The sequence below is a fragment of the Pieris brassicae genome, chromosome 6, assembly GCF_905147105.1.
Source record: "Pieris brassicae chromosome 6, ilPieBrab1.1, whole genome shotgun sequence".
NCBI classification, from domain to species: Eukaryota; Metazoa; Arthropoda; class Insecta; order Lepidoptera; family Pieridae; genus Pieris; species Pieris brassicae.
The window spans coordinates 14,908,522-14,929,787 of NC_059670.1; the positions used below are offsets into that span (position 1 = coordinate 14,908,522).

Genomic DNA, 21,266 nt, shown 5'->3' on the forward strand with positions numbered 1-21,266 from the left:
TGTAGAAAAATAACAGAAACGTCATACGACTAAAATCGCGTTATTTTTAGAACGATATAATAATTAAAAATATAATATAGAAGAAGCTGCCCACTGAAGTATTTCCTTCGACTTAAAGTGTAAAAGTTCTTAAAAAGCTGGCAATGCACTTGCAACTTATAATAGTGTGAATGTCCATTACTTAACATCCTTCAGCCTTCTGCCAGCCTCCTGTCCAAAAATAATCAAGGACTAAACTTTTAAAATTTGCTTTAATTTTCTATTTAACGTTTTTTAATATTATTACTACTACGTAGGTTAAGAATATTGGAAATTCTGTATATTTGTGTGTTGGAAATAAATAATAATATTGTCCTATAAACATTTTAGTTCAGGCGGAGAAATGTAATGAATCAAACCAATTATTCTAGTGAACGTATCACAGTACTATCATGATTTTGTTTTTGGTTAATAAAATAAGAAATGATAATTTATGGGTTTGTAATGGCACTTTATTGACATCGAGGCAATATCGAAAAATATTGTTCTTATTTATGAACCCCGTTTATATTATTTATTATCTTATTGTCTTGACTATTCTTTATTGATACAACTTGCTTCGACTCGCCGATTTTCGTTATGGAATACATCCTAGGCGTTTGAAATTAAGTTCCGGTTCTAGTTTTATATAATTTCTTCTTCTGATTTGTGCTATAAATGCGGTGTAATAAGTTTTTTATAGAACAGGAGCAAACGGGCAAGAGGCTCACCTGATGGTAAGTGATATTGCTATCCTTACACCCACCCTCTAAGTGCGTGAGGGCTCGCGAGTGCGTTGCCCTTACAGAATTAGTACGCTGTTTTGAAGGACCCTAAGTGGAATTGCTTCGGAAATACTTCTTTGGGCAGCTGATTCCACATAGTGGTAGTGCAAAAACTGCCTTAAAAGGCGAAAGGTTCTATCTTGTTACGCCATAGAATTACTTTCAACGCGTGTACATAAGTACACACACGTGTTTTTTTTTCTGTAAAATAGGAAGTTTAGTTTGTTTAATGTCGAATTTCAGTTTTTTTATCTATTAATGTAGTTAATTGACTTATGTCTTGTCTTTCGTCTCTCAGTGTTTTCTTTTATACATTAAAAATTCAAATACTTAAAGCCACATAATATCTATATCTATAACAAAAAAACATTATATATCTAACATTGATCAACATCAGAACTCCTTAATCACCTAGAGAAGAATCGCAAAGGATAGTGAACAGTGGAAAGGGTTCGAGAAGACCTTTGCCGAGAGGCACACCGAACTCCGAGATATACACATACTAAAGTGAAAATACATTAAAGATCACAGAGCTTCGATAATAAAGGCTTTATTATTATTACATAATTTCTATTTCTGAGCAGTGTTGGCCTAGTGGCTTTAGCGTGCGACGCTCGTCCCTGAGGTCGTAGGTTCGATCCCCGCTGTTCACCAATGGATTTTCTTTCTATGTGCGCATTTAACATCCGCTCGAACGGTGAAGGAAAATGTCGTGAGGAAACCGGCTTGCCTTAGACCCAAAAAGTCGAAGACGTGCATCAGGCACAGAAGGCTGATCACCTACTTGCCTATTCAATTTAAAAATGATCATGAAACAGATACAGAAATCTGAGGACCAGACCTAAAAAGGTTGTAGCGCCTAATCTTCTTTTTTTTAAATTTCTATTTCTATCTGTTTATTCCAGTTTCACGTATATATTACCAAAGATACAAAGTTCTATAGTATCAATTCAATATCACTAAATTATTATCGGATGTTCCTTAGATCTCTGATTGGATTATGTGCAAAGATATATACAAAAAGACGATGATTTCTAAAAATCTATTATAATTAATTAGCCGTTATTATACTAATGAAACGAGTATAGTATTTAACACCTCTTGTGAGTTAAAAGAGGTGCTTTTAATCTAATGTATACCAGATTAGTTAATGTAAGAAAATTTTATTTTTATTACTTATTTTTTTCTGATCGTAGTTAATTTGTTATAGAATTTAATTTAAATTATTAAATTGTGTATGTACGTATGTGTGTGTATACATATTTGTAAAAGTTGTTAAGGAATAAAGTGTCTGTTGAACTTTAGATGTACACCAATGGACTTTCTGTTTACGCGCACATTTAACTCTCGCTTGTACTGAGAATGAAAACATCGTAAGGCATGTTCAGGCACAGAAGGCTGATCACCTACTTGCCTATTAGAAAAAAACAAGAATCAGTGTTTGTAACGAATAGACATTCTTTCTTCTCATTTATAGTTTAATTTTTAGTTAAATAGATTTTTGACGCAAAAGTGGTAATATGTTAAAGGTTCCAAACGAAAATCGTAATTACAAATGAATTTTCGAAAAGTATTAATATCGCATCTTATTCAGATTACATTAAGTTTCTATATTATGTTTTTCCTTTTAGATTACAATCTATCCAAATACATTCTTTAAAATAAACATACAAAACTTACCCGAATTAATTGCATATATAAAATTTTAAGTGCCAAATAAATTCTATAAGTTATTATATATTATGCTATTTATATTACACATTTAATCTAATATCGAATTAAATAAAATACTAATTTTGATAGTGCATCAGTCTTGTCACTTAAAATACGAGCAAGCCCCGGTAAATTACTAGTTTTATTGCTTATGGTATGGATTTCGAATTACGCTGTCTGCACAGTAGATAAAGGTCACTGACATTGTATTTCAAATTACGAATATTAATTAATTCCGTTGAGGGTAAACAAGAGAATAAAGATCGCGTATGAATAAAATAAAAATATAATATTGGAATGGTAGCTGAGCTGAATATGCCTTATTATTCCTTTAATAAGAGAACATGTTTACTTCGACTATAGATGTGTGACGTTATAGAGAGGATATCACTTAATATTTGCTATTATTTTACTCATAAAATTTGTGTCTGGAACCTTGAGACTAGGGAACTCCTGAGATTGTACCGAAAACAACAAAGTAAACAATAAACTGGAGAGACAGTACCGGTGTCGCCCGATCTGGTGCTTTCATCGCTCAAAGAAATATCGCAATATAGCGAGGAATTGGTGGTGTTATCAATACGCTAACACATGGACCAAACCTTATAAAGTTGTTTTAATTTTCTTAATGTAGGTTAATAATATCGTAAATAAATATTTGTGTGTGTAAAACAAAATCTAGTCCAATACGCGTTGACAAATGAAATGATGTGTCACGTCATACGATGTTTACTAAATCCCAATCGAACTCAACGTTTCGTCTTTCTTTTGACATTGTCACAACCTTCGTAATCTTTTAAGGCCAAACAATCAACAATGCGATTAAATTCTTATTTTAAAAATAAATTTATACTTAAATCAAAAGTGTACGGTGTCAATTGTCAATATGCTGTCATTCCTTAGTGAAACAGCATAACATAAATACTATAATATCAATTTAAATCGTTTCTATGAGGTTACTAGCTCTATGAAACAAAGTATTAAGGCATTTATAGATTGTTCTTGTTTCTATCGATTCTTTTATGTTACTGTTTGGATGCCGTTTTGTCTGGTCCAATATGGAAGGTAATTGGTTACAACTATTCAGTATCAACGATTGTCTTTTATTTAGGGGACTTTCTAGATACAAAATGTCAGTAGTATATGTAGATTTTATAACAAAAACCATGCATGCATGCATACTCTCTCACGCATAATTTAATTAAAATAATTATTTTCTATACTTTCAAGGAGATAGAACAACCCTGAAGTCCTGCATTCAAATGTTGGCGGTGTAACAATGATTGTTATTTACTTATTTATACTTACTAAGTTGCCATCAAGCGAGCGTCCAGGCAACCGTGTAATACTGGAAATCCGTAATAATAAACAATTGGGAACTGCAAGTGTGTGATTATTAATAATAACAAATTTACAGACAACTATTTTTTTTAATTTAGTTTCATGACATTGAAGTAAAAAACTTGAGGGAAGTTTACCGAAAAATCAGCCACATCACAGAAACGACTTCTAATGCAAAATGTGTCTGTCATATGCCTGAACTTAATCGTTAGTCGACTTAATATATATATTATCTTAATCAATCAATCTAACTTAAGTTCTTAAATGTGGCAGCAAATACGAATTGTACTTTAATATGGTAAAGCAAAGAATATTAATATAATTGTAATGCAATAAACAAAAATGTATTTAAACCCTACAATCCTCTATGAACTTAGTTTTATCTTGAGAGTTCAAATCGAACTCCGAGAATTAATGAAAAATCGCACAACGCGGACGGTAAATACTGTATTCTTACGTATAATTATCTACTTATGAAAATTCCAAAGAGGGACAAAAATATATAACAAAATGCTAAAAAGGACTATATAATTACTAAAAGTAAACCACAGATTATACGTCATTACATACGCGCGAAAATTTTCAAAAGTCGATTTTATTATAGTCGTAAATTGTTGGCAGCTGATATACACAGATTAATAAGCATTAAAACGTAACATTTGACTAGACAAGTTTACACTGAGTTTTATAAAGATGTATGGTTCTGGTTTTTAACGCTGAGTGACTTGAAAACACCGCGATGATTGAAAGCTTGATACAAACCAGTATTTTGATAAATAAATAGATGTTAGAGGTGGGAATGTATTATCGATACTATTTTTCTTTTGTTTTAACATGTCTTTGGTCCAAATTTAAATTTATAAAACGGTCCACATTTTCTAGCTATTTTGTAAAAAGCGTAATTATTTACTTTTAAATAATAAATAAAAAATGACTATGTAATATGTAACATCGTTCAAACGAACTAAGGTTAAGTTTGTATGTTAGTGTTATATAATGTTATATATATGTAGTTAATGCCTAATATAATAGTATATGCCCTTATCCTAATATGGTAAACATTAAAATATTCCTCTTAAAAGAGGTTGGTTTAAGACGACTAAACCAAATGTTTGACCATATTTACGAAGACTTTAAAACTAAAATTCGGTACCAAATTGCGCAATAATCCGTGGTGATATTTTAAATGTCGAATTTATTTGACAAGCTTAAAACTTCAATTAAGTACTAACTTTTACTTAAAGCTGCCTGTCGATAAGAAACTCATATTATCGATATCGACAATCGTAAATATCGATAAGTACTTGTAGAAATCAGTTCAATGTAAACGGTACACGTTTACCTAAAGTCTAAACCGATGCTTTTTTAACACGTGAACGCAACCCGCGCCAAGCGATCAATTTAAAAAATATAAAAGTCGACTTATGGGGCTTTTATGTCCTCCCGCGCTCTTTTTGACATTTATAGCTACTTAGTTCGATATTTAAAAAGATCTGTGCTATTTTGACGGTGAAAGATTTCTACAGACATAACAAGATTTTTTTAGGTTTAACATAAATACAAACAATGAGTTGTGTACTTGGTACGAATATATCGAATTAGTTTCCATAGTTTATTAATAAAAAATATATCATTTATTTAAAGCATTATTTTATGTATATAATAATATTATAAATAAATAGTAAATAATCAAGTGTTAACTAACACATTTAAGAATTAGTTTTATGTTTTCAACCATTTTTACATCTAAATTTTTAAATTAGAACATTACATTGTCGTACATAATATTCTTATTGTGTATATATATGTACGACAAATATTCTCCATATTATCTATGTATGATAACTTGGACAATATCATACTAAACATTTGATACGTAGCTCAGGTTATATCATAGAGACTCACCGGTTCAACTCGGCAATATTCATGAAAACATTTTCAAACAATAACCATAAGACGCCATATTGGTTTATATGACGTTGCAGACGCCATTTTGCGTCGAGTTTAACCGTTCTCAATGGCGTAGAACAAAGAACCGTTTCAAATTCATACAATAGATGTAATGGAGAGCATGCACAAAGCTAATTTGATGGTTAATATGAGACGAAATTATGGCAACGGGGCAAACTGTCAGTAGCACATAATTGTTGGTTAATAAATAACAATTTCCTAGTCGTTTAAAATACGAAATACATAGATTACACAATATTTTAACGTCGCACAATTATTATTATTACATGTTTTTGATCGATTAACTTAGTTTCCTTAAAGATTTATAGCATTTATTTCGCTAATATTTGAAATTTTTACTGTGTTGATTTTTTTTATATTTTTCTGGCTCTGGGTTCACTGTGTTTCCTGGGAGGGCCAGTCCATCTTGACTTTTTTTAAGAAGGTACATTTATCTCGAGGGTTATTATCGTACTTTTTTTCTTTTTTTTTCTTAAGACATTTAAAACAAAAATATCAAAAAGATATAAAACTTTATACTATTTTATAGTACTAAATGGAGTTGGTCATAGGAGCATCATTCTGTATGAGTTGACATCACAGAGTTCTTGCTTCCGTCAGTTGTCCTTAGTTATTATCTACGCATTGACCAAGTACGTAGTCCTGTACTAAGATTATATAGGTGTGTAAATTGATCCATTTTATTTCAAAAATATAAAATATCTTTATCTATGACATCCAAAACTAGTTTTCACATTCGTACAATCCTTATTGACAATTATATATATGCAAACGAATCAAAAGTTTATTGACTGAAAGACTGAGCGGTTGCACGCTAATAAGAAGTCAATATTAACTTGGGCGGGCGGTTTTGTTCAGTTCCTATGGCAATGGAACGTTTAATATTAAAAATCGTTTTAGAACTGAATCTAAGATAATGCAAGAAATTTGGATTGCCAAACATCAGAGGATGGAAGAGGAACTCAAGAACAAAACGTCAATTGGTGAATTATTTTATTTCTTTTTGAGTTTCTCTTGATTTGATCAAATCTAATCAAAATCTTTTCATCCTAATTTACTACCACAGATCCCACTCTTTTTAATCTACTACCAATATAGAGCTATAACACATATTGGCCATATTAGGGATATAGATAAATAATCATTATTATTGAAATATTAACATTATGATGGTCACGGCTCTTGAATTGAAAGGTTAAAGTTATTTTATTCCCGAGTCTTAATGTTTTTCTCTAAAAACTAAAATCGAGTGCTACCAATATATTATTATATTAATGCTAAATAAAGTAGGTTATGTTGCACGCAAAAAATAGAGCTGTTTCCACACAAGTTTGCCCGGGGCCCACCGATAACAGCAGTGTACACTGGGCCAATTAGGCGCCGCCCGCGGCTTGCCAGCGACAACGGTTTCACGGTAATTGTATCCCGGATAGTTTGCCTTTACCTTACCGTACCTACAGTAGGGAAATTTCTGGTTTACTTAGTATGTTGTGATAACATAATAGGTTTTAGGTATTTTTACAACGTATTTTTTTATAGAAAATAGGACAAACTGCCGCAAGGTCTTATTTTTTATGTAAAAGGATTTTAGGCTCACTGATATCACCGCCACAATCGCCAAACATAGACAATTACATTGCCCGAAGGCTAGCTAGTACGATACTGGTTTAAAGAAATGGTACCCTGTTTCATTGATGGGCCCTAAGCCGTATTGGTTCGGAAATACCTCAAAGGCCAGCCACATAGTGTAGCGTGGGACATAACAAAAAATACTATAAAAATGTATGATTTCATTTTTTTTATAAACCCCATACATTTTTGTACAAGGAAAGTCAGACCTCTTCTTACTCTAACAGCATCGCGGAAGCAGCACTGTTCGAACAGAAACCCGTGGAGCGACAGAGTCAACAGCGCACGTATGTCAAAAGAGTATTGAATTTGCGACCACAAACTGGAAGCCAAAACTTAAAATAAGTCCGAAAGTGTATACTAAACAAAGTCACAATAGACGGGAACGGCTTGATTAAATTAGTTTTACTATTACAGTAAACCATAGTTTACCTTTGCATACTTGCATAACCACAGAGTAACAACCCTTTCACCCGTCAGTTTCTGGGAACCACAAAAGCGCTGATCCGATCCCGAGCCGACAAACGACCGAGTGTACAAATATTGTTATAGCGATAACGCAACGGGTTAAAGTATGTCAAATAATGCATCGACGTGCAGTGTTTGTCTGTATCGTTAGACCATGCGCACACGACGAGAGAATCAAATCTCTGCACACGACAAATTTCGGTGTCAATAATATTTTACGAGATTATTACGGAGTTCCGTACCCAAATTGGCAGTATTCATATATTTGTGTGCTTTCCAATCCATAGATCATTGTGGAAACCATGAAGACACCAGCCACCAAATTGCAGGTGTAGGTAATAAGGCAATGTATCGTATTAGGCGCCGTTCAAGCATTACGCGAGCTGATTTACAGCAATTTATACACCCCCCCCCCCGCTCTTGTCAGCAAAAGTAAGCAAAGCTAGCAAAAAGAATAGTACATATACAGTATAAACGAAAATGCATGGAAATTTCGTTTTCAAGCACAGACAATGTTTAAAAAAGTTAATTGATGATAATTGACGTAATCGCTTAACGTAGTACTTACGTGCTTCAAAGGCCCTTTCTGAGTTGGTTAATGTCTTTTAATTATTTATTATCTATTTATTTACAGAAATACACACGTTATATATAGTTATTTCAAATGTTACGCATTACATAAACAAGCGACAATTAAAAGCGATTCTAATATCGCTTCAAGTCTTTCATTAGATGCAGGTTTATTTATTTCCTACAGCAAGCATTATATAAAACACTAAACAATTATACTAATCCAAAGATGGATTACATATAAAATACAAAATGGTTCTAATATTTACGGTATTGTAATAGTATTTATATGATTACAATTATTTAATTATTAATTATTTATATATATTATAATTATTTATTATTTATATATTTTGTAATAGTATTTATTTAGGTGCGTGAAAGAAAAACCAATAAAAAATATAAAATACGCAATTCGGCTGTGCTCTGTGAATTGTGATGGTATGAAATCGAGGGTATAAACATGAGGGTGTGTATGTGGGGTGTGCTCATCATGCAGGTGATTTAGCTCTTAATATTACTTTAGCATATTCCGCGATAGCTTAAACAAGTCAAGGCTTAAGTAATGGTCGTTGTATTTTATTATACGTTATTTTCCAATAATTGTTTTTTACGATAGCAGTATTAGTGACGTGTAATTGTCATTTGTACAAATAAAATAACGTACAAAAGACACCTGTCTTTTGTACCTACAATTCCTTTGCACCTTTATTTTATTTATTTATTTTTATTGTTTCATTTGTTATGCAGATTGAAAATGATGTCGCCATACATTACTTAACAATGGTAATTTTGGTGTTATTATTTTGTTTAGGTCAATGCGCATAATTTAACGGGAACGCGAGTTCCTATTAATTATTTATAGTGACAGTAGCTTTTGAATCTTTGACTCCTTATTGGGGTCTGAACTGATTACACACTTATGCATCTGTTTACACGTTACACGTTATGTGCGTTAATCTCTACGCCACGGTGGCTTTTTAGGTAGGGATTATTTACACTAGAATATTTTAAAAAAATATTCTTATAGTTTAAGATTTTTGAGCTTAGTAAAAACGATTATTGGGACTCACTTTTGCATTCATGTATCTCGGTACTGCGTAGGCAAGACTGTTTACATATGAACCAGCTTACAATATTATCTTTTGTGTATAATTTGTACGGGGTTCCGAGAAAGCAGGATATGTTCTTCCTTTTATTTACTTAAGAGTATGAACTTATTGTTCATTCTTTAGCAAATAATCTTGTATACAGTTATCTTATTAAGATCTTTTGACGTTGATTTTCTACTCTTGTCTAATTAGAAGTGGCGTCGCACGGATTCTTACAATAATAATAAAATTCGCGCCTTTTGCAAGATATGTGCTGCAATTCTAAATTTGATAAATAAAAACTTTCATTTATATAATTCCTATACCTTCTCCTGAATTATGGTTTTGAAAGATATATTTTACAATTTTGACAATATAAAGCGACCAAAGCTTTAGTTTTCATAATAATAATAATAAATTCTTTATTTTCTCCCGTATAAAATTTGCACAATCGCTATTTGCCTGGATCAATCAATCGGATTGATACGCAATACCATTTCCAATAATGTTTAAGCTTAAACTAATGTACCACATCAGTCAATAAATCTTGTGTTTAGTGTGATAAAACTACAACTAAATTCAAAAATATATCTAATTTTCAATCAATTTGATACTTCGGGCACTTTTATGACATCCAATTGTGCTAGTTTACATACGAAGTGTGACTATACATTAGATAATTTCATGATTCTGTTAAGGATTTGTTATCATCCAAGAAGTGACCTTTAAGGGTCAATGTTTAATAATATTTTAATGAACCTTTGGTGAAAACAACTCTTTGACTGATATAACAAAAATACGTACTCATGTAACTTCAGTTTGATCTCAATTGTTTGAATATTTATTTATTACTATTAACCAATAAAGTAACGATTTTTTAAAGTTATCTCACTGAAAACTAAATGAATGAAAGAACAAAGTCTTTTATCTTTTATTTCTATAAAATGTCATTCTCGCTTTGACCAAGACTGCTGAATGTATTAGAATTAATCTATAAGTAAAAATTAATTGACCCGAGTTGTTATTATTTTTATTTTGTATGTGACAATAACAAATAATACTTATTATTTGACATTGTCATGTACTTTATTTGACATTGTTATGTACTTTATTTGACATTGTCATGTACTTTATTTGACATTGTCATGTACTTTTTTTGACATTGTCACATACTTTATTTGACATTGTCACGTACATTATTTGACATTGTCACGTACTTTATTTGACATTATCACTTCATGAGTGCCAGTATAGCTATAACTATAGCCCTCGCAATAACTTATAAATTCTTGTTATATGCGTTAGTTTTATTCAGAATGTACTTGTATAAGCAAGTCGGATAATTGTTTGATATAGTAACTCATTTAAAGCCGGAGCAGCAAGTTTAAAATATTCTTGGACTATAGGAACAACATAAAGTATACAATATAAATTAAACAATGTGTCACTCAACATTTATTAAACAAACATCACAGTTCACAGAATGCTTTGTAGATGCTTTGAAGTACTGAGAAAAAAGTAATTATAATAATCATGTCTTTATTAAAGAAATTAACGTTTAATTTTTAATATCTTATACGGTGGGTAAGCATGTACATAATATGTTGCTACCCTCATAACAGAAAAATTGGTTATTAATTAACAAAACTTCAGCCAAACTATTGTGTTCAGTAATAGTTTGTATACAAAGTTTTGAGGAGACGGTTTAACGAAATATGGTCTTACTCTTAATTTAAAACATGGTATAACAGAAACAAGTTTTTCATTAGATTCAGGAGTAGAGTCTTGAACAATATTTAGTTAGTAGTCAACTTGTGTGGTACAATCCCGCTAGTGCATCTTGGAGAGCACGTAAGCAGGGCAGTGTTGATTTATAGCCACCGGCTTTCTCTGTTTCGTTCTCAGCTCTGTAAACAAAATAATTATAAGTAGTGTAAGCCAGTTTATTAATGAGGTTGGAACTAACTAAATCGTAAGAGTGATGAAATAGATTTGGTATAGAAAATAAAGGTAACATTACACTCTTTGGCAAGAGAGTCGCTTTGTCGCTACAAAATTTTTAAACAATCATGTTTTGAAATATCTGTTCACTAATATATATATATTGCAGCCATCCTTTAAATTATCTTGGATGGAATTAATAATTATGTATTTTTAAAGAAAGAAGCTTGGCTGGATAAAATATCTATTTTAAGATTGATTTATGAAAGATATTTCTTAACTTAGCTCATTGTAGGTACATTTTCTAAATGGTTTAATCCCTATACAGCACCTAAATCAATATTATAATCTCTCAAGACACAATCAGCTATTTTCTTATGCCAATTTTAGCATATTCAATCTAGATGTTTTTATAATGTATTCCTTCTTTTCAAAACACTAATCCATGTCCCATTGTAACAGGTAACCAGCCTTTCATTGCGGATAGAAAATGCTCAGCATTATAGAGATGACTACACTAAAGTAAGAAAGTGAGTGTAGTAGTGTTGAAAATAGTGCTATTCGATTGAGTTTTTACGAGTTTTAAGGAATAAAAAACAAAAATTGTTTATATAACAGCTTAAATACAAACTTTTAATACCTAGAAATAGTATGTACCTATTGGCTAAGTGCAATGCTCCCATATTATTCCTATTAATATATTTGGTGTGAAAATTACTATTATTTTATTTACCTGACATGCTGCAAATAACCCTTACTAATAATTTCCTTAATTGATGGTGTGTCTGGTCCACATCTGTCTGGTATTGCCAATGGTTCATATTTGTATAGTGGACCTTCTTCTATTATAGGCAATGGTTGTTGACCAGACCCTCTTGTGAATTTTACTCCACTAGAGAAATGTGTAACCTGTAAATATGTATTAATTACAACATTAATTGGTTGGTTAAATTTGAGTATATTTTTAAATATACATATATGCTGTATATACAGGAATAAACTTGTCAATAAAATATACATACAATACATAATAACAGTGGAATTTCAGGTACATCAATCAATTGCCTACTGCTATTAATTTTAGGAATCCTTTCTCTCTAACATATTGCTTTTGGTTTAGAGGAAAGGAATCTAACTAGCCTATGAATAAATAAATCAATAACACAAGAGACCCAAATTTTCTGAAATGGAAATTGATGAAACATGCTACTTGAACTCTGCTCAACAAAAGCTATGCTACATTTGAACATCAAAACCAAAAAGACACAGTCCAGCAACATATGATCCCTTAACAAGTTCTTAAGTAACCACTGTTATGCCAAATTAATATGATTCAAAGATGATAATGACTGCTACAGTAGATAAATAACTCAACACAGGTATGTAAGAATCTTCTAGGTTGACCGATCCAAGTTATGACTAATACTATTTTACTATAGAAATATTGACAATCAAAACTCACTTTAGGTACTGAAACAGGTACTATTTCTTCTTGTTTATTTGCTAAACTTTGTGAGAATGTGTTTAATATATCCTTAGCATCCCCATCAGCAAACATTAATTCATCAATCAATGCTTCTTTTTCTCTTATTTTCTGTTTTTTAGCTTCTTGATCTATTCTTAATACTTCTGTTCTCCTTAAATCTTCCATTTGTTTCTCTATTTCTAATATTTCTTCTAATTCTAATTCTTCCCTACCTAAAATTTTATTAATAAAACAAGCATTTATAACTTTTTCTACATTGATAGTATATTTTATGCATTGTTAGACCACTGAGGTCTATAGTGGACTTGACTAGTGCTGTATATGTTGTGACATATGTGGAGTCACGCATAACACTTAGCGTGAATTTTGCTCTTTAGGCCACATTTTAATTATATAAAAATTCTTACCAATTTTTGCTTTATTTTTCATAATTAACTCTTTATTATCCTTTTTATACTGGTCAATTTTTTTATTGGTGTTAATTATATCAATATTATTCACTAAATTAAAAATTATTGATTCTATATCCTCTAAATAATCATTATAGTCTCTTAAGGTTGCAAAGTCTTCTTCTTTCTTATTAAAATCTTTTAAAATGCGCTTCCTTATATCAATCTCTTTTTCTACCATTGAATCTTCAAATAACTGTACACGAAAATTACTTCGGCGAAGAGGCACATTACAATCAGGGCAAGAGCCAGATCCTGTAACATGTAAGAGTCAATTTAAAATTTATCTAGAATAAATCATATTCAGTTTTGTGGTTAGTTGAATTTGAATATTTTTTTGTAACCAATATAATAACTATAATAGAAACAACTCAAATTCTTCAATATAAAGAATTAAATTATTATTACTTAATTAAGACTGGAATATACTTGATTTAACTTACCCTTAAGGAACAATAATTCAACACAACTTTCACACAAAGCATGTCCACAAACGTTGACCATTAATTTCAATGAAGGATTTCTATATTTTGTTGTTTTACAGCGAGGGCATGCTTGGTCATCCATTTTGCAGTTGATATGATTAACTTTTGTATCTTTAAGATTTGATTGTAACCCAATATCTATTACTGAAATCAGTAAAACATAAAAAGTTATCAGAAAGCGCCAACTTAATATAATTATGTTTTATCGTTCATGCAGGCATGTAAAGAGTTCAATATTTTAATTAAAATTTATATTTTAAGTATTATTTTTTTACTAAATATCATCAATGAAAACATGAGCAGTATTTATTTTGTGCTGACTGCTGAATGCTGACAGCTCTGCTGACCGTAAACACAGATAACTGTTAGATGTTTCTAATTTACATAGCACAGACGATATCAGCTGCAAATCTTAAATAAATTACATTATCATGTCGGTAAATTTATTAATGTTTATTAGACACCATTAGTAATTTTAACCTTATTTTGACTATGTTTAGATGTTTGTATGTTGTTTGCTACATTTACACGTATGTAACGTGTGACACCGTGTTTAGACCGTACACGGTACACAAATGGTAAAACTTTACGCGCATAATTTTTTTTAGATTGAGCTATCGTAATCTTAAATTTTCTATTAAAGTTATATAAAATCAAAGACCAAGTTATTAAAATGTAAAGTATAGACATTATGTTTATATTAAAAGTAATAAATTTATAGTTTCAGATGGCACTTTGATTAGTCACTCAAAATAACATAACTATTCTATTACAGATTTTAAGAGTTGAAGCGTTCTAACAAGAATACGGGATTCGTATAAGATCTTTTCGACAGTCGGATCGTTTCGGCATCCCTATATATTTCCAAAATTGCAAATGTGAGTGGAGTGGACTGTGGAGTATGATAGCTGACAGATAGTTGTCAATTAAATCAGCTGAAACATAATAAATTAGAAAGGGGCTATAAAGTATAAATAAATCTATTAAAAAACTAATGATCACGTTAAAAAATACATAATAACTGAATGTAAGCATTTTGTGAATAATATATAATTAAACAATGAATGCAGTGGTCAGACAAATGGTTACGCAGCAGACGTATAGGTTATGTTATAGAACTTCAAACAAATATTTACAAGCTCCCGTAATCTCAAGATGTTCTGTTAATAATCGAAATTATTGTGATAACAAATTAGAAACAAGAAGACTTCCTCAATTAATGGAATTTCCGCCTGTTGTATGGCCATCATTTATAAATTTCATCAAAAACTGGATGTTTTCGACATTTATTATCCGTCCTTATTTCGAGCGAGAATTTAGTCTCCAAGAGTTTATAGAAGCTTCTAAACATGCTGTTCAGGTAGGTTTCATGAATGTTCCGTACATTTTCGCTTCCGAATTCATATTTTACACCAGGTCTTCTTTTCCAGGTCGTGTCAGAAGGCCTGCAGAACAGTGACTTTAATAATTTAGACGGTTTGGTTGAAAAGGATGCAATATCCACGCTTAAAACAGCCGTGTCACAGTTGTCTATTTCACAGAGGCAGTTATTAAGCATAAATAAAGATGATATTTTTTATGCATTTCCATATCAGGTAAGGAGCTTTCTTTTAGTAGAATTATGTTTTACCGAATATCATAACATATTGTAGATATTGAAGCCACAATAAATTATGCAATGCTAAGATAGCCTATTAACAAGTTGCGAATGTAATGTAGTGTGTGTATAAATATATATATAAATGACTAAAGATTACATTCATATTTCAATGACTTGGTTCCAGGTAGGTGTTATGTTTGATGATGCTGACAAGAGATGGGTGGAGATTACAATGTGCTATCATGTTCTAAGGGGCCTGAAAAGCATGAAAGACAGTGGAGATTTACCTCCAATTACATTAGGGTAATTATTGCTATGATTAAAAAAAACATAATGATTTAAATATATGTAGTGAGTCACTAGTATTAACTAAACCTAAATGCATAGTCAATAGTCAGAATAATATATAAAATCTTTTAACATAATATTTGTGTGTGATAATAATTTATGTGATGTGGGACACATAAAAGACTCAATTAGTTTTTGGGAGAACCATCTTTAAACTTATATCATTTTGGTAATAGACTGTATTACTATACTGTTGCAGAAATTTTTAAACTAAGAATACTCAATGCATACAATAACTGGAATAAGTTGATTAATTTTTTTTTTCTTACAGGGGCCAACCAGAATTTGAAGACAAAATATTTATTCTTAATTACAGATTTATTAGAGAATTCACAAAAGGTGTTGAAGACAGTTGGTGGATTAATATTGTTAATCATTTCCAACCACAAAATCTAAGGAAAAACTAGTTTCTTCCTTGAATAATGTAAGCGAAATTTACAACTAAATTGATTAATATTGTGCTTTATAATATAAGCATTACATTATTTTTTTCAAGAAAGGCAAGTGCACTTTATAAGTAGCTCTTCTCAAGTTTATTCTTCTTGGGTTTTAATTCTAGAAAAACAAATTGTTGTTTTATTTCACTTGATTTTAATTCATTTTGATTACTAAGAATACTTAAATGTATTTTAGAATAGCCTAATTTTTTTGCCATGTTAGTTTTTTTATGTCATAATTATGTGACTTGACACAGTTGACAATCAGGTATATGTTTATAACATAAATACATTTTACGATTTGAACTAAATGCTGATATTAAATAAAACTAAATATTATCCAGTTACAAAAATAACTATTTTTGTACTCAACAGTTTGGAAAGTGTTAATAAAAACGAAATATTTTTAGTTAAAACAGACTGTTAATAGTTAGGATGAAGTGTATATATAAAAAAATAAAACAAGTTTGTTTGCACTAAAGTATTTTATTTAATCACTATTCAATATATATATCAATAATGGATATTCCATTGTATGATAATTTTTTTTATCAATAGGCACATATTACTTTACAACAAGTCTAAAAAATATCACACTGGTCATTAAATTCTTCACATGTTTTTCTAAGCTTATCCAATAATTCAGCATTTGATTCTGAAAGTTTAATATTTTATGACATTAAAGATTTTGTTCTACTTGCGAAGTTTACATTAGTTGCATAATTAGCATATCAGTCACTCTGCAATTCTCAATTTCCTTTGATACTACAATAAGTTTAACCCAGTTTAAAAACTTATTAGTTAACTTTAAAAATAAAAACAAATATGTGTTTCTCGCAGCTTCACCTTTATAAAAACCACCATACTAATGTTATACTTGTGAAGACAGCCTAGATGGAAATAGAAATAAGATCTAGATTTCACTGTCAAGTCATCCTTAAGTTATAACTTTCATATCAGTTTTATTACACTATTTTATAATTACTTGAAAGATGTACCTATATACTATACCTAAAAATACACCTAGTCCAGCCATAAGTGCTGTCACGAATGAAAATGTATTTTTTTTTAAGGAATAATGTAATATTATTAAAATTTATACCTACATATTACTTAGTATCAGCAAAAAATAAAACAATATTCTATTCAAAATGGCCACCTTTGGCTTTGATACAGGCCTTTAATCTGTTTGGCCACGAATCTATTTACGCACTGTTTCCAAGGGAAATTTTGGCACTGCTTGCTCCAAAGATTCACTCTTTTAGTAACACACGCCCCACGAAATCATCACTGACGCAGTATGATGTAAAACCACTTGAGCAGCTTCTTTAAAACTATGAGCTTACACTATCATTTTGCTTATTATAGTGTTCTTCAATCGGATTTTTTTTATCGGTAAAGAGGATATTACTGTGCTTTTCATCTGCATATCGCGACTGAAGGAGATTTGATCGATCCGATTTAGGGCATGTCTTGTTTTTTAATACGCGACAGAGTCAATCTTCGCGGTATATTCTCTCTCCTGATAAGATTTTGCTTCCTAATCGGGTTTCGATAAATCGTGGCTTTAACAGCATAACGGCCTTTATAGTTCTAACAGCACGCGGCCGCCCCGATGTTTTCTGGTCTTCGACAAACAAAGTGTTGTTTTATCTATTGATAGTACGATAGACGAACATACGTTTGATACCAAGCTTTTGAAGTGTCTGGAATATGACCGATGTCTCCATACCCTCTTTGTGCAAGGCCATCCCTGCAATCCTATTTTTATAACACCACATTACATATTGTAATTTGATAATTAACACGAATACATTTGTGAAATGGCGCAAAATCGAAATAAGTTTTTAATATACGTGTTCCAAATTCAAAACGCCCTCCCTGGATTTAACGATGAATTCCCTAAAGCGTCCAAATCAATTGGCTAAATAGCATTACATCCACTCTCAAGAACGACAACAATTGAGAACAGTCCCTTCAGTGTCGTATACACTAATTAAAAAGTTTTAAAAAAAATGCGTTTTCATTTGTAACAGAACTATGGCCAGTCTAGTTATATTACCTTTGACTGTGTCATAAAGAGATCTTTTCGAAACTCCACATTGAACTTTGATTGGCCTTTGTTTTTTTGTACAACTTTCTACATCTGAAAGGAATACATGAAATTTCTTGTAAAATATCAAATTATTTGTTTGGATTTGCAAGTACATATTAAACTACTAATAATATTTACATTTTATACAGGTTAAAAATAAGTATTCAAATCAATTTACACATAAAATATAGAGGGAGGAAAAATACATGAGCACTGTTATATATATTATGATTTCAAATTACTTAGCACAAAACAAACACCAACCTGCATGAACATTATCTAGTAATGTACAGACATCGACATTATCAGTCAATCTTGAACACAAAGAATTAACATATTGACTAGCTGCAGGCACAATTTTATCTGTATCTCCCGTTTTTAGCTCATAAGTTACATCATTATCAATTGTTGTTGAGCATTCTATTTGCAATACTTCGTACGCAGCTTTTGATGATTGTGTTGAATAGCTAACTAATAAATTGCTATGTATTGCATACTCTTCTATACAACATAGTGAGCTAAATATGTTTGGATTTGTTTCTCTGAAAAAATATATAATTAAGTTGCATAACCTAACCACATTTATAGGCCAGACTTATGTCCAGACATGGACATATCATAGAAAAAATATCATAAACATAAATATTTATGTATAATATATGGTTTTAAATTATTTAACATTACCTATCCAAACACATTCGGCACATATCCATAATTAAGATGCATAGTTCTGGTTTACATTTATATACTTCTCGTAACAACCAGTTTTCAGTAACACAATGACTTAAGGATATGTTCTCTGTTGGGCAATCAATGCCTAGTAAGCATTTGGTATTGCACAACTCACATCCATGGCCTGCGTAAAAGATAAAACCTGAAACATTAACTATTTCATTAAACAAAACTTGATACATTTCATAGTTTATAAAATTTAATTATATAAAAATTAGTTTTTTAAATCCTTATCTGTGGAAAATACCATTTTGTACTTACAATATGAATCTTCTGGAATTAAATCAATAACTTTTGTGATATTACTTTTTAGGGTGCTACTAGTAGAATTCCTTATAATTACTGTGATAAATCCCAAATTTCTCAGATTTGAAGCCAACGATTCACAATCTATTGATGGAGTTGCCAATTTCGATAAATGTTCATATTTATCGTTGGCTATTAATATTGCAACTTTTGAATGTGGTTCATAATATGTTGTAATAGTTTTTGTGTTTTGAGCTGTTATAAGAAATTCTTTGTATTCTTGCACTGAATAGCCTTTACGGTCTAAATACTTTACCAGCACTTCACCAGAATTTTTTATTCCATCAAATGTAATTCTACAAAAATTTAAGTGTTTTGTTGAATGACTGGTTATCAATACTTAATAATAACAAGTTAGATTTCATAACTTTGATTTGTACATTTATGTGTCTTCATAGACATAATGTATATCGTAAAATAAGTTCAAAAGAAAAGTTCCACGATAAGAAAGGTAAAGTTAAAGTAAAGATGACAAAACATTTTTGAGAATTTCGCAGACGAACATTGAATTATATAAAAAATTTGCAGTACTTATACAAACTTACTTTAAATCCGCTAGTCTTGCAATAACCTCGCATTGATATGTGCTAAGATTTCTTATAGACTTGTAATCTTGGTAAGAAAGAGTTTGCAATAAAGACATTGCTATACTTTCTCCCAATACTATGTTTTAATTCGGTAAAATCTAAAACCTTTTTTTGTTATACAAAACTATCCTAAAGTATAAACAAAACCCTAACACGAAATTAAAACAACTATGTCAATTGTCATTACTCAATAGTCATTATTATAGGGTATTAGCGTTTTATAGTATGATCGCTGTTAGAATTAGTTATTTTTTTATTAAAATAAATTAATCGACTTGAATACAATATCTTATTACTCATTTGACAAATCTATACAGTTCTTTTTATATAAAAAAATATGCTGCTTTATCAGGATCTAGATAGATCAGATATCTTCATTACATTATATTTCCCTTCTGAATCAGATCTCAGATAAAATTAAACTTAGTCAATGTTTAAATTTTGACGTTAATATCATTAGCTTAGCTTTAATGCTGCTTGGTTATCATTCAGTATTTTAATGCATCGTTGTTTATAATCAGCCATCAGGTCTCTAAAAAAGGATTTTAAATGTGTCGCTTCCTTTGCTATTCAGTAAGTACTCAGCCTCCTCTGTTGAAGATGTAAAGAGTGCAATATGTTTAAATTAGATTTTAGTATGGAAGCTGACTGCCGTACAAAAATGAGATCTGCGCTTATCCTGACAGCTATGAAAATGATTTTGTTTAATTTAATTTTGTCATCTTATTCTGAATATATTTGTAGGTGATTAGTACGTGTCGTAATGAAACAGAGATGTGTCCTGACAAGGACAGTTGTAAACGTTATCGTCATGAAACAATAATTTGTTCTGAAAATAACAGTTAATTGCGTCATCGTAAGACCACGATATCGAACTGTTCTGAGAAGAACACGTTCGTACGCTACGACGGTTGCGCTTTTTTTTTTTTTTTTGAAGAAGGAATCTCGCTGTTGGCCTTAAGGGCCTTTACAGCTCAGCTCGGGCTGTTTTGGCGAGCGTAGCTCAGCTAGAATGGCGTTTTATCCCGCGGCTAGCGCAAGGGCGTCTCCTGTGAGACTCGAACCTCGGCTTGGGCCGTCGCGGGGCGGTCAATCGCCTGAAGGGCAGGACGGAAGCTCACTGGAGTGAGCGAAGTGCGAAGTAAAGGTCCTCGCCTTCCCCGGTGAAGGCGGTTTTTTACCCTAATCTGTGATTGGCTATTTTTATTATTTTT

At 31.0% G+C, this 21,266-nt stretch overlaps 3 protein-coding genes across 5 annotated transcripts; 1 reads left to right on the plus strand and 2 right to left on the minus strand.

Annotated features, from left to right (window-relative positions):
- Positions 1-11,025: 11,025 nt before the first annotated feature.
- LOC123711361 (CDK-activating kinase assembly factor MAT1) lies at positions 11,026-14,272 on the minus strand. The gene is made up of 5 exons (XM_045663913.1): positions 13,906-14,272; positions 13,421-13,717; positions 12,990-13,225; positions 12,261-12,436; positions 11,026-11,493 (listed from the first exon to the last, which is right to left on the minus strand). Exons 1-5 carry the CDS (start codon positions 14,027-14,029, stop codon positions 11,394-11,396), a joined length of 933 nt encoding a protein of 310 aa, XP_045519869.1. The 5' UTR covers positions 14,030-14,272; the 3' UTR covers positions 11,026-11,393.
- A 520-nt stretch (positions 14,273-14,792) lies between these two features.
- Positions 14,793-16,779, plus strand: LOC123711125 (m-AAA protease-interacting protein 1, mitochondrial). The gene is made up of 4 exons (XM_045663542.1): positions 14,793-15,307; positions 15,378-15,542; positions 15,732-15,850; positions 16,167-16,779. Exons 1-4 carry the CDS (start codon positions 15,008-15,010, stop codon positions 16,300-16,302), a joined length of 720 nt encoding a protein of 239 aa, XP_045519498.1. The 5' UTR covers positions 14,793-15,007; the 3' UTR covers positions 16,303-16,779.
- Positions 16,780-16,826: 47 nt separating this feature from the next.
- On the minus strand, positions 16,827-20,199 carry LOC123711124. 3 transcript variants are annotated; one of them, XM_045663540.1, is made up of 6 exons: positions 20,011-20,199; positions 19,421-19,761; positions 19,112-19,301; positions 18,692-18,969; positions 18,395-18,478; positions 16,827-16,987 (listed from the first exon to the last, which is right to left on the minus strand). In XM_045663540.1, exons 1-6 carry the CDS (start codon positions 20,106-20,108, stop codon positions 16,914-16,916), a joined length of 1,065 nt encoding a protein of 354 aa, XP_045519496.1. In that variant the 5' UTR covers positions 20,109-20,199; the 3' UTR covers positions 16,827-16,913. The 3 variants fall into 3 exon arrangements, with proteins under 3 accessions (XP_045519496.1, XP_045519495.1, XP_045519494.1); XM_045663539.1 differs by having other exon boundaries at positions 16,896-18,093; positions 19,112-19,283; XM_045663538.1 differs by having other exon boundaries at positions 16,896-18,093.
- Positions 20,200-21,266: the final 1,067 nt, after the last annotated feature.

Excerpts from the sequence above, each read along its gene's own strand:
- LOC123711361 (XM_045663913.1), bottom strand. The coding sequence starts at position 14,029 with ATGGATGACCAAGCATGCCCTCGCTGTAAAACAACAAAATATAGAAAT. Across the intron at positions 13,718-13,905 it reads TGAATTATTGTTCCTTAAGG|GATCTGGCTCTTGCCCTGAT; the intron begins GTAAGTTAAATC and ends TACATGTTACAG. Across the intron at positions 12,437-12,989 it reads TACCTGTTTCAGTACCTAAA|GTTACACATTTCTCTAGTGG; the intron begins GTGAGTTTTGAT and ends ACATATTTACAG.
- LOC123711125 (XM_045663542.1), top strand. The coding sequence starts at position 15,008 with ATGAATGCAGTGGTCAGACAAATGGTTACGCAGCAGACGTATAGGTTA. Across the intron at positions 15,543-15,731 it reads TTTATGCATTTCCATATCAG|GTAGGTGTTATGTTTGATGA; the intron begins GTAAGGAGCTTT and ends ACTTGGTTCCAG. Across the intron at positions 15,851-16,166 it reads TTACCTCCAATTACATTAGG|GGGCCAACCAGAATTTGAAG; the intron begins GTAATTATTGCT and ends TTTTTCTTACAG.
- LOC123711124 (XM_045663538.1), bottom strand. The coding sequence starts at position 20,108 with ATGTCTTTATTGCAAACTCTTTCTTACCAAGATTACAAGTCTATAAGA. Across the intron at positions 19,302-19,420 it reads AATTCCAGAAGATTCATATT|GTTTTATCTTTTACGCAGGC; the intron begins GTAAGTACAAAA and ends TTAATGTTTCAG. Across the intron at positions 18,094-18,394 it reads TCTTTATGACACAGTCAAAG|GATTGCAGGGATGGCCTTGC; the intron begins GTAATATAACTA and ends TTATAAAAATAG.